The sequence below is a fragment of the Aegilops tauschii genome, chromosome 1 (genome assembly GCF_002575655.3).
Source record: "Aegilops tauschii subsp. strangulata cultivar AL8/78 chromosome 1, Aet v6.0, whole genome shotgun sequence".
Lineage (NCBI taxonomy): Eukaryota > Viridiplantae > Streptophyta > Magnoliopsida > Poales > Poaceae > Aegilops > Aegilops tauschii.
This window is the reverse complement of record NC_053035.3, coordinates 139,799,327-139,814,206: the sequence shown is the minus strand read 5'-3', so window position 1 is coordinate 139,814,206 and position 14,880 is coordinate 139,799,327. Positions and strand designations below refer to the sequence as shown.

The 14,880-nt window shown below is 47.1% G+C and overlaps 2 protein-coding genes across 2 annotated transcripts; both read right to left on the bottom strand.

Moving 5' to 3' along the window:
* Positions 1-2,195: 2,195 nt before the first annotated feature.
* Positions 2,196-9,437, bottom strand: LOC109761642 (N-alpha-acetyltransferase MAK3). The gene is made up of 4 exons (XM_020320461.4): positions 9,106-9,437; positions 8,877-9,003; positions 5,405-5,460; positions 2,196-2,732 (listed from the first exon to the last, which is right to left on the bottom strand). The coding sequence occupies exons 1-4, from the start codon at positions 9,307-9,309 to the stop codon at positions 2,517-2,519; spliced, it is 603 nt and encodes a 200-aa protein (XP_020176050.1). The 5' UTR covers positions 9,310-9,437; the 3' UTR covers positions 2,196-2,516.
* Positions 9,438-12,398: 2,961 nt separating this feature from the next.
* Positions 12,399-13,349, bottom strand: LOC109761641 (lachrymatory-factor synthase). Its single transcript, XM_020320460.4, has one exon. It carries the CDS (start codon positions 13,194-13,196, stop codon positions 12,666-12,668), a length of 531 nt encoding a protein of 176 aa, XP_020176049.1. The 5' UTR covers positions 13,197-13,349; the 3' UTR covers positions 12,399-12,665.
* Positions 13,350-14,880: the final 1,531 nt, after the last annotated feature.

Sequence of the window (14,880 nt, the reverse complement as noted above, 5' to 3'; positions counted from 1 at the left end):
CAACTCTTTGTGTTCTACTCGTGCAAATCATCTACGCATAGACCTGGCTCGGATGCCACTGTTAGGGGAACATAGCATGCAATTTCAAAAAAATTCCTACGCTCACGCAAGATCTATCTAGGAGATGCATAGCAATGAGAGGGGGAGAGTGTGTCCACGTACCCTCGTAGACCGAAAGCGGAAGCGTTTGACAACGCGGTTGATGTAGTCGAACTTCTTCTCGTTCCGACTGATCAAGCACCGAACGTACGGCACCTTCGAGTTCTGCACACGTTCAGCTCGATGACGTCCCTCGAACTCTTGATCCAGCAAAGTGTCGAGGGAGAGTTCCATCAGCAAGATGGCATGGTGACGATGATGGTGAAGTAATCCGCGCAGGGCTTCGACTAAGCACTACGTGAATATGACTGGAGGCGTAAACTGTTAAGGGGGGCGCCGCACATGGCTAACAAACATTGGTGCATCTTCTAGCGGTGCCTCCCCCATATATATATATGGGTTGGAGGGGAGAAGAGGCAGCCAAGGGGGCGCCCCAAGTAGGATTATCCTACTTGGGTTCCTCCCAATTCGGCCTCCCTCATTTCCTATTCCTATTCAGAGTAGGAAGGGAAGATGGGGAAGGTGGAATCCTATTCCCTTTTTCCTTTCCTCCTTCCCCTTTTCTACTCCAATTTGGCCAGCCCATATGGGGGGCGCACCAACCCCTTTGTGGCTGGTGCGTTTCCCCACTTGGCCCATAAGGCCCATATCTTTTGCCGAGGGTGCCCGGAACCCCTTCCGGTGACCCGATATGTACCCGGAACACTTCCGGTGTCCAAATATCATCATCCTATATATCAATCTTTACCTCTCGGCCATTTCGAGACTCCTCGTCATGTCTGTGATCTCAACTGGGACTTCGAACAACATTCGGTCACCAAATCAAATAACTCATATAATACAAAATCATCATCAAACGTTAAGCGTGCGGACCCTGCGGGTTCGAGAACTATGTAGACATGACCGAGACACTTCTCCGGTCAATAACCAATAGCGGAACCTAGATGCTCATATTGGCTCCTACATATTTTACGAAGATCTTTGTCGGTCGAGCCGTTATGACAACATACGTTATTCCCCTTGTCATCGGTATGTTACTTGCCCGAGATTCAATCGTCGGTATCTTCAAACCTAGTTCAATCTCGTTACCGGCAAGTCTCTTTACTCGTTCCGTAATACATCATCCTGCAACTAACTCATTAGTCACTTTGCTTGCAAGGCTTCTTATGATGTGCATTACCGAGAGGGCCCAGAGATACCTCTCCGATACTCGGAGTGACAAATCCTAATCTCGATTCACGCCAACCCAACAAGACATCTTCGGAGATACCTGTAGAGCATCTTTATAATCACCCAGTTACATTGTGACATTTGATAGCACACAAGGCATTCCTCCGGTATCCGGGAGTTGCATGATCTCATAGTCAAAGGAATATGTATTTGACATACATAAAAGCAATAGCAATATAACTGAACGATCAACATGCTAAGCTAACGGATGGGTCTTGTCCATCACATCATTCTCCTAATGATGTGATTCCGTTATCAAATGACAACTCATGTCCATTGTTAGGAAACTTAATCATCTTTGATTAACGAGCTAGTCTAGTAGAGGCTTACTAGGGACACAGTGTTTTGTCTATGTATTCACACATGTATCAAGTTTCCGGTTAATACGATTCTAGTATGAATAATAAACATTTATCATGATATAAGAAAATATAAAATAACAACTTTATTACTGCCTCCCCCCCGCGCGATTTTCAAGGGTGTGGCCCCTCATTATCATTTTCTCCAATCAAAAGGTCCTAGCTAAGCTTCCCCGTGCGTGTAGCAAAGCTCTTTTGTTATTCACGTCCATAGTGAGTTTAACGAGGTAAGCGAGCTAGCTCGCGAGTTACATGAGTCGAGCTGAGTTTATTATGTTAACGAGTCGAGCCGAGCTAACTCGTTATATTACCGAGCTCTAACGAGCCGACTCGAATTCCACCCCAAGTGAACGGTTTAAGAAAAAGAAAAATCAGGCGAATCAAAATATATGTTTGAAACATGTACATATGATTTCAGTGGGCTATTCAACTTCAACAAAAAGTAACGACAGGGATCAATAGGCGTGCCATGAACAGTTCAGGCAGGTCATAAACGATATCGAGCTATCGGAGGGACCCCTGATTGGGTGGCGATTTACATTTGCACTGTGTTACAAAAATATCCATGACGATATTGTTCCATGAGACTTTTCGTCAAGAGGGTACTCTCACGTTTACACGTGAAAAGATATTCAGATATGTTTGGAACTTCTAATGCCCTCTTCAGGGTTTCAAAATTACCAGAAGCAGCAGTGCCGAAAACCACTTGTTTCTCAAAAAAGAAAATAGCTACTGCATGTAATGAAGACATGAAAGCATCAAACAGGAAAAAGAACACAACAAAAATAACAGCTTGATTTCCATCTTCCGCTTTTGATCAGGGTATTATCACAAGTACGGGGAATCCATGTGTTGACCATCCCTCTCGTCACCAAGCATCATCATTGGATCTAGACCAAGATCGGGGCGTGGAAACAGTAATTTGAGGCGAAAAGCATCCACGCCATTTAGATAGTATCTGTACAGCCTCTTTGCTCGGATAAAACCTAGGCGGCCATACAGAGCGAGGGCACCCTTGTTTGTAACCTCTGCTTCAAGCGTCACCTGGATTGCACACGAGTCAGATGTCAAATACTCTAATCATTTACACTCTTAAGGCAAATAGGTTATTCTGGTAACTGCAGGACAATCAAGGGACTGTGTGAGCCATATCCATAACCAGAACAAATAGACAACGAACACAAAAGTAGGATATGTAATAGCTGATATGTTTCTGGTAGGAGCTAGGATCCTACCTGGTCTAGGGCGTAGGTTGTACGGGAAGGGGGAGGGTTGATGGAGATGCGATCGCGGCTGCCGGGGCGCCGTGGCGCGATGAAGAAGAGGCGGCGGCGGCGCAAGAGGCGGCTAGGGTTAGGTCTCCCGGCTCCCTTCGGGAAGCCGAGCAAATAATGATTGCTTCTTGCTTGATTAGATTGATACATCTCCTCTCCTTATGTAGAGAGGTTTACTTGACTCCTAAGCAAACGATAAGATAATTGGGCTAAGCCCCTAATAACGATAAGATAACTTGGGCCACAACCCACTGGGCTAAGTCCCTAATATGCCGGTCATAACACTTCTCCCCGCCTGCACTCCTCGAGCTGTAAGGTGGGGAAGCGCTTGCTGAACTCCTCGAGTTGATCAACCAGCGTCAAACACCTTCGCGACAGCTGGGGCGGCCAGGTCGGCAGCGACGGCGTCCTCCGGAATGTAGTCTGCAGCCTCCAGGTAGAAGAGTCGCGGGCAGACGTGGCCAGACGTGTAGGGCTCGTCGCAGTTGAAGCACAACCCTTGGCGGCGACGCTCGAGTAGCTCGGCCGAGGTGAGCCGACGGAACGGGCGCGCCGCGGTCGCGGCGAGGGGTGCCGCGGAAGCCTGAGCAGGCCGACCCTGCGTGGGAACATCTAGCCAGGGTAGCGACCCAGCGGCCCGGGACGGTGAGTCCTGCTGGATGGCCACCGCGCGGCGCTCGAACGCGCGGGCGTAGTACATGGCCGTCTTGAGATCCTGGGGTCCCCGAAGCTCCACGTCCACGCGGATGTGATCCGGAAGTCCACCGACGAAGAGGTCGGCCCGCTGCTGCGCCGTCACGCCCGACGCGTGGCATGCCAGGGCCTGGAAACGGTCGGCGAAGTCCTGAACCGTGGAGGTGAAGGGAAGGCGGCCTAGCTCTGCCAGGCGGGTCCCGCGGATCGGTGGCCCAAAACTAAGGAGGCAGAGCTCGCGGAAGCGCTCCCAAAGGGGCATGCTGCCCTCGTCCTGCTCGAGGGCGTAGTACCAGGTCTGTGCCGCGCCTCGGAGGTGGTAAGAGGCGAGCCAGGTACGCTCCGAGGCAAGGGTGCGCTGCCCGCGAAAAAATTGCTCGCACTGGTTGAGCCAGTTGAGGGGGTCCTCCGTGCCGTCAAAAGTGGCGAAGTCCAGTTTGGCAAACCGCGGCGGTGTCTGAGTCGGAGCGTCGTGGCCGACTGGCTCGGAGGTGCGAAGCAGCGAGGATTGGGGCGCCCGGTCAGCATGGCCGCGGCCCGAGGAGTGCCCCGCCGAGCCGAAGGGATCGCCGAACTGCAGAGTGGGTGCCGGCGGGTCTCCAGCCGACGTGTAGACGGGAGGCGGCGATGATCCGGTCAGCAGGCCGGTATTGGGGACGGCGACGGCGGGAAGCGCACTTGCTGGATCGGTATGCCTCCCTGCGAGGGTGACCCCGGCCCTGTGCTGGGCGGTGGCGGGGCCGGCAGTTGCGGCTGCGGCGGCACGGACCAGAGTGGCGAGGGGGGCGCCGCAAGGGCCGGGGCCGGCCACTGTGGCCATTGAGGCGCGGCAGCGGGCGGCGGTGGGCCCGGCAACTGGGGCTGCGGCTGCCCGGACCCGGGAGGCGTCGGGGGCGCGGCGATCGCCGGAGCCGGCCACTGCGGCCAGTGGGGGGCGACGGCGGGCGGCGGCTGACCGGGCCAGTGGTGGTGTAGAGGCCCGATTGGCGCCATGGTGGCCGCGTACCATGGCAGGGCGACTGGCCCGGTCGCGGCGACCGGCTGCAAGGGCGGCGGCTGCCCGTAGGGCCCGGCCAGGTAGAGGCGTATGCCCTGGACGGCGGTGACGAGGTCGTTGAGGATCCCGGTCATCTCCGCCGGCGAGTAGACGGCGAAGGGCGGCGCAGTGGAGGGCGGCGGCGTCTGGCCGGTGGAGGCGCCGACGACGGAGTCTAGCGGCGCAGTGGGGAGAGGCAGCGGCGCGGTGGAGAGAGGCAGCGGCGGGCTGGGTGGTGGTGCAGACATGATCGGAACTGAGTTACCTGATACCAAATTGGTAGGAGCTAGGATCCTACCTGGTCTAGGGCGTAGGTTGTATGGGAAGGGGGAGGGTTGATGGTGATGCGATCGCGGCTGCCGGCGGCGGGGCGCCGTGGCGCGATGAAGAAGAGGCGGCGGCGGCGCAAGAGGCGGCTAGGGTTAGGTCTCCCGGCTCCCTTCGGAAAGCCGAGCAAATAATGATTGCTTCTTACTTGATTAGATTGATACATCTCCTCTCCTTATATAGAGAGGTTTACTTGACTCCTAAGCAAACGATCCTAATAACGATAAGATAATTGGGCTAAGCCCCTAATAACGACAAGATAACTTGGGCCACAACCCACTGGGCTAAGCCCCTAATATGCCGGTCATAACAGTTTCTCAGATGACAAAATGTCAAACGAATGAAATGTTAGAAAAGACAGACCAACAGAAATGTAGTATAATTACCTCCTCACAGCCAGATTCCATCATTACCCGAATGGCTCTAGTAACCAGCTCAGTTGCTGTAGCATGAGGAAATATAGGTTAGCTGACTAAGATCAGCCTAATATACAATATAACACATTAAACTGTAAGGTAAAAAGTATGACGATTCCTATGCAAGGAGATAAACTGGAAGGCTGAAATTGCAAGGAGTTGACAAAGATTAGTCCTATATGGTACACATTACTACATTAGAATATTTGAAGTGCTAGACAACTGAGCATCTTCGCTATATTTAGCAACAATGTACTGATATCTGATTTGCCAGAGATTGAGCTACCATACGAAATCCATTTATTCCAAAACAAACTCAACGTATGAAAAATGGTGCAGAATATAAGTTCAGTATGTAACACCAGATAACCAACAACGTTTGCTAAGTTCTTGCATAAATAATAATGCACATAGCGATTGCAATAAATGACATCACGATAGCACTTAATGAACAAACATTATATAGATCAAGAGAATGAAGCACAAAAAAGCATGCCGATTGTCAAGAAAGAAACCTTGCAAGGCTAGCATAGACATGTCAATTCATCAAGAAATAAACATAGCATCCAAGAACTAAGCAAATAAATATGCCTTTTCTTTCTGCAAATGAAGCAGACCCAAAGTTAAAAAAGCACAATAAAATAATTAACATAGCTATTTCATTAAAGGGCAGCCCGTTGCAAGTAGCTAGCTGTTTCTTTCTACAAAAATAAAAGAAGCAAATAAGCAAATGCATTAGAAGAGCCTACTCATAAATAATGGACTAAGATTAATAAATTCTAGAACACAAGCAACATATTAAAACTGTGCCCAGCACCAGTCAGACCACCAGAGTTCGGCTCCCGTCGGCTGGAATTTATTCCCCATCTCTATCTCTACTACTTATAAAAGCGCGAGTTCTAATTCTTCTAATGCCACCAAAATTAGTGCACCCGGAACAACCCACACCTTGATCTAATCTATCTAATTAAATCTAAGAGTTGGTATTGCATCCGTGGTCTGCCATCCAATCCAAGGGCTCATATCCAATGTTCTGCCACAGCCCCACGCCCATCCTGCTTCAGTCACGTAGCCACCACCTCCCTCACACAATCCTCCCTTAATTAATGGCATACCCAACATCCATGCTAGCGCTAACCAATTAATTATATCCTACTCCCTCCGTTCCTAAATATAAGTCTGTAGAGATTCCACTATGGACTACATACGGAGTAAAATGAATGAATCTACACTCTAAAATGTATCTGTATACATCCGTATGTGGTCCACAGTGGAATCACTACAGACTTATATTTAGGAACGGAGGGAGTACCTAATATCAATGTGTAATTAACACAGGGCAGGGCAGCCCGGTGCATGAAGCTCCCGCTTGCGCAGGGTCCGGGGAAGGGTCCGACCACATATCAATGTGTAATTAAGATCCTGTCAAATATTAGTGTGCAATGAAATTAATATATTGCCTAATATGCACATACATGATTAATGTGCAAAGCAATTAATATAAATTGCCTAATATTAACGTGCATTGCACGTACACAATTACTAGTAGTGAGTGGTGTTTCAGTCCTTCTTTAGACAATGCCACCAGGTGCTAGTGCCTGGTTGGTCGTATGTTTTTTCATATTGAAACTAACAGCAGATAAAAGGATTCTTTGGACAAGAGCAGGAAAACGGTGCTAAACCAACATGTTTGTATTAGAATACTAAGCCAAATGTAGTTCTATAATGCAAGGTAAATACGTAGAGTGATCAACAAAAAAAAGGTGGATTTGGAGAAAAATAACTCATGCTAGTCATAACAACTAATGAAACGAACTTATGCAAACATAACAAATAAAAGGAACATGATCTCACAAAAACATAAGAACGTCAAGGACAGCATACGGATTCCCTCTGTTTTCTGCCGGTAACCCTTAATAACCAGCGAATTCTACATAATCAATAGGTAGAGCTTGTATTGATGTGCGAAATAAAGCATATGGCAATCCATGAAAAATGGTTGGTTGCTACTACATAGAAAAGATAACTCAGCCACTCCATACTTGTTGGCCAAACTGGGACCAAAAAGGGCACCTTATCCCGAGTCTGTAAGATAGTTAAGTTATTATTTAACTAGTGTAATGCCCGCACATTGCTACGGATATTATTACATTGTTCAGTGACTTTATGTTGAAATGTTTATATAAGAAATTGCATTTTTTAAGCATATTGCAAAGTTCAAATTTTGTTCAAGTGCGTAAATAAATTGGAACGTTAAATTTTAGTATATTAGTTTTCTGGCACAGTTAAGGCAGTTTCAATGGTCGCATCTTCTGGGAAGTTAAAAACTGAATTTTGTAATGTGTTAATCTAACAATTATTATGCTTCTTTTTATTCTTTTTTAATGTCTTTCCGAGAAGAGACATCATTTCGCCAGCACATCTTTTCACCAAGGGATGTGTCTTTCCACAAAGAGACAACCTTTCACCAGGCGGTGTGTCATTTAACCGAAGGACATGACTTTTCGTAGGCGCTAACTGTCAAGATATAGCGGACTTGATTGATCCTCGATTATAGTGTAAAGACTGGTCTTTTTAGGGTGATGTGTCTTAAAACGGGTGCTGCATTAGAGTCGCTTTTAGAATAAAGAGGGAGAAGGATTTGCAGATGCCTGCTGGGAACATGCAGCATGTCAGTCATAAATGGGTTCGGGTTGCAGAGAACATCATATTCAGAAATTACAGTGCTTCTTTCGAACATAATCGGAAGCAAAGAGAAAAACTTTCCTTTCCAGATGGACGAAGCAGATAAAATCTGACTGCAAGCATAAAGATTGCTCCAATTCAAACAAAAAAATGAAACAACCAGAGAAGTTTGGACATTTTTCACAGTAAGCACAATGCCTATCCCTAATAAAATACTAAATGAAACAAGCCAAAGAGCGCCTTGCAATGAATCAAATGATTATGTAACAACACTAAACCTGACGTTTCTTTTGGGAAGCAATAACCATTAATTGTGTGTTCCTACTATAGGATTCAATATTGCAACCTTGCGAAAACATAAAAAACGAAAAACACACCCTTATACGAGAGTGAACCGAGTCTTAGCAGTTACAAACACTGCACAAGATGAAACCCTTGAAGTACAAATATACTCCCTCCGTCCGGAAATACTTGTCGGAAGAATGGATGTATCTAGACATATTTTGGTTTTAGATGCATCCATTTATATCCATTCATGCGACAAGTATTTCCGGACGGAGGGAGTACACAAGTAAGATCTCTACGACTAGCAAACTCAGTAAGAAAGATTGTGTTTCCATAAACCTTACTAAGTCAATACTGCCACCCTTAGACATACATAGCAAGATTCTAAGATCACACATCGCCTAGCAACAATTGATGAACTATAGCAGAAAATTAGAGGATTCTTTATAAATATAAATCTAAATGAACTCACCGATTCCTCGTCCTCGGTAGGGCTTGAGGACGACGAGCATGGCGATGTACCCCCTGAAGGCGCCTCTGTGCTCCCCCATCTTGCAAACCACTGTCCCCACGCACTTACCATCATTGGCATCAAACGCCTTCCGACGAATCCCCACGACAAACCAAGAAACCATCAAGAATATACCAAACCCACATACTTTCAGCAGCGTGAGAGGGAGAGTGCAAAGAGAAAGTCGTACGAGCAAGGTGAGCTGTGGCCAGAGGTAGACGAAGTAGCGGTAGGTGAAGATGGAGTAGGGTTCGCTGAGCTCCGCGTCCACCAGCGACATCACCAGTGGGAGGTGCTGCTCACCGCCGTAGCTAACGTACGCAATCTCCGCTCCGCCGCTGGAGGAGTCGCGGCGCTCTACGGGCGCTGTGGCCTGCATCACAGCCGCAGACATAGGTCGCCGGAGGACGAGCGAAGATCGGCGGCGGGGACGGACAGCTTAGAGGAGAGGGAGTCAGCGGCCGGCGTAGGCACGCACAAGCCCGTGGCCTACCCAAACTTTAGCCCGAAAGGATCTGGGCCAACTTTCTGGGTAGGTTAAACCCGTTAAATTAAAATGTTCAGGTGTGCCCAAACGGAGTCAAAGCCCATATCAGATTTAGGACTACCTTCTAGTTGTTCTGAGGCCCAAATGGTGTAGATTACGGCCTGTGTAAAATACGCGAGCAGTGGTTACCCCTTGCGGGCCCAAACCCTATTGGGCGCGCCAAATAGTGTGTATTTGGTACAGGGCGTGCACCAGAGAGCAAATACTTGACGAGCACTCCTTTAAGAGCCTCCCAACGATTATTTGGAGTTGGGCTCAGATCGCGTCATTTGTGCGCTCTCAACACCGTCACGTGTCGTGCTCTGGGTGCTCTTTTCGAATTTTTAATTATTTTTTCACAAACGTTTTTGGCTTTTTAGATGTTTTTTTTGTTTTTAGGCTTTTTGGTTTTTCAGCGGTCTTACTTAGCTTTTGAAAAAAAATTGATATATTTTATTTTTACGCGAAAAAACATGTTTTCTTGTTTTTTTCTTCCGTGAAAGGCATCGTTTTGCTTTCGTCATAGGCACGTTTTTTTCTCCGCGAGAGGCACAGCCGTGCCTCTCGGAAATGGAAAAAAGCACGTGGTTTCTCTTCTTTTTTTCATCCATGAGAGGCACGGTTTTTTGCTTCCGCGCCTCTCTAGAAACAGGGAAAAACGCGTTTTTTTTCACGAGAGGCACAGTTTTTTCGTTCGTTTTTTTCATGAAAAGAAGTTCGTCAAAATCTATCAACATGGTATCTTGTTTTGAAGATCTCGACGCGGGGGATCCAACAGTGAAAACAGTTTGAGATTTAGACGCACAGTTTAGGAGATAAAATGTTGAATAAACGGATATACGAGAAAAAGGAAAAACTCACACGCATGATGCACGCCACTTGTCGTAACTTGGGGAGGTGAAAGTGATCTTTGGAATGAGTACTCCTCAATTAGTGATTTCGCGTGCACCCTCCTGCTCGCTAGACTACCTGGGTTGTCGGCCCATTTCTTTCCTTTTTCCATTATCCTTTTTAGTTTTTAGTTTTTATTTTTTTTCTATTTTCCATTAACTTTTTACGGATTTTGAACCTTTTTCAAATTTGTTTCAAATTCCTGAACTTTTTTCTAATCATTAACTTTTTTAATTTCATGAACTTGTTTCTTTCAAATTTGTGAACTTCTTTTCAACTCCCTTAATGTTTTTTTCCATTGACCTTTTCCAAATTCATGAACTTTTATGTATTCATGAATTTTTTAAATCCGTGAACTTTTTTTGTATTCTTGAACTTTTTTGGAAATCCGTGAATTTTCTTTCCCGTGAATTTTTTTCTTATCCATGAAATTTCCTATTCATTAAATTTCTCCTTTATCATTTTATTTTTCATGTTTGTTTTTATTTTTCTAATTTGTGAACTTTTTTTCTTAAATTCGTGAACTTTTCTCTTAAAATCATGAACTTATTTCAAATTCATTAACTTTTTCCAGACTCGTGATATTTTTTTCCAAAATCTTCAACTTTTAAAAATTCATGAAATTTTTTATTATTTTTTTCGTGACTTTTACCCACTGAAAGGAATGTTGAAAATGAATGTGGACGCAAGCTTCATATCCTATACCAATGAGGGTTCTATAGGCGTGATACTGCAGGACAATGAAGGAGTTCTGATGAGGGGTCAAGCAATCTGGTGGTATGGGCAATCTGCTAGTGCTTTGATCATGGAGGCATTTGCTATTCGAGATGGTATCAAATTACCTTGTGGCATAGGTCTTTCCAAGATCATCATTGAGACGGATGCAAAGGAAGTGTCAATCTATGGAGGAACCGTACTGAAGGTAGATCAGAGATATCATCCATACTTCAGGAGATATAAGAGCTAAGTGTGAATATGGAAGATTTCTAGTTACCTTTTGTTGGTCATGATGCCAATGAAGGGGTGCAACTTTGTGCTAAGCAAGCCTCTGAGAGCAGAAAAAGGTGCTTATGGATCAATCATGTGCCTAGCTTTTTAGTCTCTTGCTTGCTGAGCAAGGTGCTTATGGATCAATCATGTACCTAGCTTTTTAGTCTCTTGCTTGCTAAACGATTGTAACCCCGTTGTTTAATGAATGAAAGCTCTTAACTTGCAAAAAAGGGCAGGATGCCCTGTTATTATGTTAACAACCTCAATCACATTGCAGATCGCACTCCACATATAGGAGCAGTAGAGCATGCAAACAACAAATGATGAATATTTTTGTTCTCATCACAAAAACCGCAGGAGAAAAAGGAGGATGGATGGCGCTAGGGTGGCCCCGCCGCAGCCGTCGGCTGACCCCGGGGGCCACTGCCGGCTGCGCCTAGGGGAGCTACGGTGAGAGGGAGTTTAGGGTTTAATACTAGAATATGAAATTCAAAATAATCCATTCTGAACATTTTGCAAACAAAATAATACTAGGCATAAACTAGGAGAGTGTTTCTTACGATTGAAATCAACCAAGAAGCTAAATTCCAGAAAAAAGCAAATGTTTTCTATGGTTGCTAGGGAAAGTAGAGGAACAAATCTTGTTGAACTTCTCTCCTTTGTGGACCTACACATCATTTGGTTCGAAAGTTTTGGATTCTTACAAACGATAGATAGTGGCCTAGCGGAACATATGCACATCTGGCACATGACAAGGGAATAGATCTCGGTCCTCTTTCAAGGTCCACTCCCCATCAACGAAATGTTTTAGCGAGAGAGAGAGAGAGAGAGAGAGAGAGAGAGAGAGAGAGAGAGAGAGAGAGAGAGAGAGAGAGAGAGAGAGAGTCGTACACTACTCGCGTGAGATGAAACATGACCTTACACAAAGAGTGACAGAATCGAGCACTAGTGTCCAGTGAGGCAGTGACAAACATACAAGTGAGGAAAAAGAGGCACGCCGCACGCGTGTAGAAGCACAACACGACGTGGTGTTGGTACTTGCCGTCGTCCAGTCCACACTCCACACTCAGCCTATGTTTATCGGAATTGTAGTTTTGTACACTAAACACACAGATGGATAGGCATGTATAGACATCAGACGTACTAATGCATTTATTCATTGCACATGGGAAGCGAGCCACTACTCTTGGCGCTAATCATAATAGAAAAAACAAACGGGAAGCAACAGACTACAGCAAATACATCCATTTCCATCTTGTTTCATCTCACCGATTAATTACTTATTAGCTTTTGTTACGCTGGTCCTTCCCTTCAAGCAGCAGCGAGCCAGCGACGCCTCATCATTAATCGGCGGCGGCCTCCACGATCCGCGCAGCCATGCCCTTGACGGTGGTCTCGAGGTAGCCGACGAGCCCGTCCCTGCTCCAGCCCTGCACAGGCTCGCACTCGAACTCCCACACGAGCTTGCAACCCGCCGCCTCCGTCTCCTCCTCGACAACCATCATGGTGGCGACGTAGCGGCCGAACCCCATGTTGCTGCCAACTACGGCGTAGCTCAGCCGGCGCGCGGCGTCGTCCAGCTCGAGCAGCTCTTCGCGGGCCCATGTCGCGATCGCGGCAGGCGCCGCCTCCTGCTGGTCCTGGTCCTCCTCTCCCGGCGCAGGCGCCGCGCGGGAGGCGACGTAGCGGACGCAGCCCGGGTGGCCGTCCTCCCCGGCCACGCGCTCGCAGACGTCGACGCCGGAGAGATACCGGTGCAGCGCGCAGAAGCTGGCAAGGTGGGGCCACGCCGCGGCGGCGGGCGTGGACGGGAGGAGGGCCTCCACCACACCCTGCCATGCCTGCTGCTCAGACTCCTGTGTCGCCTTCTCCATTTGTTATCGGCTCGTGTATGCACCGTTGCCTTGTGCTTGTGCGGTGGTTGCGTTTGACTCGCACTGGTGCTCTGGCGCCACTGCTATGTAATGGTGCAGCGTGGGAGCAGCAATCTTTGGTGGAGATGGACATGTCTTTTTGTTTTGCGGGAAGAGATAGACATGTCACACGTGCGCATGGTTTTCGATGACGTCGTACCAATTGGGCTTGTCACACGGTGTGGATATTAGCTGGAGTACCCCTCTTCTCGCGGTCTCTGCGACCAAGAGTGTCTTCCACGTCGTCCGCTGTACTCCCTTCGTTTTAAAATAGATGACCCAATTTTGTACTAACTTTACTGAGAGTCTCCCATGGTTGTGTCGGCCCGTGAAGACAAGGGTCCCACGGGGATGTCAAGTATGCGTCATGGTGGTCTTGCTTAGCGGGATGATGCCAAGCAATCCTCAAAAATGCTTACTTCTTCTAAGGTGACATGTAGATCTTTGTCAAGATCTAAGACATAAGAGATCTATCTTAAAGGAAGATGTTGGCACCTCTGTGCTGACAAGCAGCTTGAGGATGGCAGCCCTTGGCTGACTACAAAATCCAGAAGGAGTCCATACCACACTCCGCCTCCCAACAACGTGGTCGTATGCAGATCTTCATCGAGACTTAACCTCATGATGTAGATTTTTGCGAAGACACTCACTGGCAAGACCATCATCTTTGAGTATGAGTCCTTTGACACATTGACAATGTCAAGGCCAAGATTACCAAGAGAAAGCCTCACCTTCCTAGCGGATTGTCCCACCAACGGCCTGTTCCCACGAAGACTACTCCTAAGTCTACAGCAGTGGGCCTGGCTCTAGGCATGGCATGGTCCCCGGTGGTGTGTGACAACCTAACGCAAGGAGAAGCTGCCACGAGGCAGTTGGGGTGAGGGCGTGGGTGATACACCACCCCTTTCCTGTGCGTGTGACACCTCCCAAGCAACGTATCACGGTGAAAGGTGTTCATCAGTAGACCTGCTACGACAAGACAAGCGTCTATGCCCCGGCAAGGGGGCAAGCTGATGTGGCACCCCCTTTTGGATATAGTGAACTACCACTCTATCCAGCCGGGAGGCCGCATTCGCCAACCCAGGAAATCAACATGGAGCATGCTTTTACAATCCATGGGTAACAGTGTAAGAGGCATTTGACAAAAGAATGCTTTGTTGATCTATACACTTTACAACGTTAACATATAGGGTTCCAAGTCTCAACATTATGTCGAGGTCGGAACATCCGAGTAGTCGGGGTGAGTACTTCAGAGATGACCGGAGCGAAAACTTCTACAATGGTAGTGGCACAGTTGTAGCGTAGCTCCACACCAGAGGGATCTGACTGGGTTGCCCTCTTGCCTAGTGGCGCATCAACTTCGTATCCTTAATTGCTTCATACATGATCATGTTAAAAGTCAATGAGTACATTTGAATATACTCGTAAGCCAAATCTCGTAGCATAAAGCACCCAAGAAATACTCCATATTACTCAAGCACGAAACTGCTCTAACACCAATAAACATCAACAACAACTTAGTACGAACATTTACCAAGTCTTATCTACTCAGGTACAATAGTACTACAAATCCAAAGCTTAACTAGCCAAAATAACTAGTACAACTACGACAAGCTAAAGTTTGTCCTCAACGTGATCACTTACT

Bases quoted from the DNA above. Each gene is read 5' to 3' on its own strand.
- LOC109761642 (XM_020320461.4), bottom strand. From the start codon at position 9,309: ATGTCTGCGGCTGTGATGCAGGCCACAGCGCCCGTAGAGCGCCGCGAC. The intron at 5,461-8,876 runs GTGAGTTCATTT...CTCATGCTACAG, and splicing joins CTACCGAGGACGAGGAATCG to CAACTGAGCTGGTTACTAGA. The intron at 2,733-5,404 runs GTAATTATACTA...TGTGCAATCCAG, and splicing joins TGGAATCTGGCTGTGAGGAG to GTGACGCTTGAAGCAGAGGT.
- LOC109761641 (XM_020320460.4), bottom strand. From the start codon at position 13,196: ATGGAGAAGGCGACACAGGAGTCTGAGCAGCAGGCATGGCAGGGTGTG.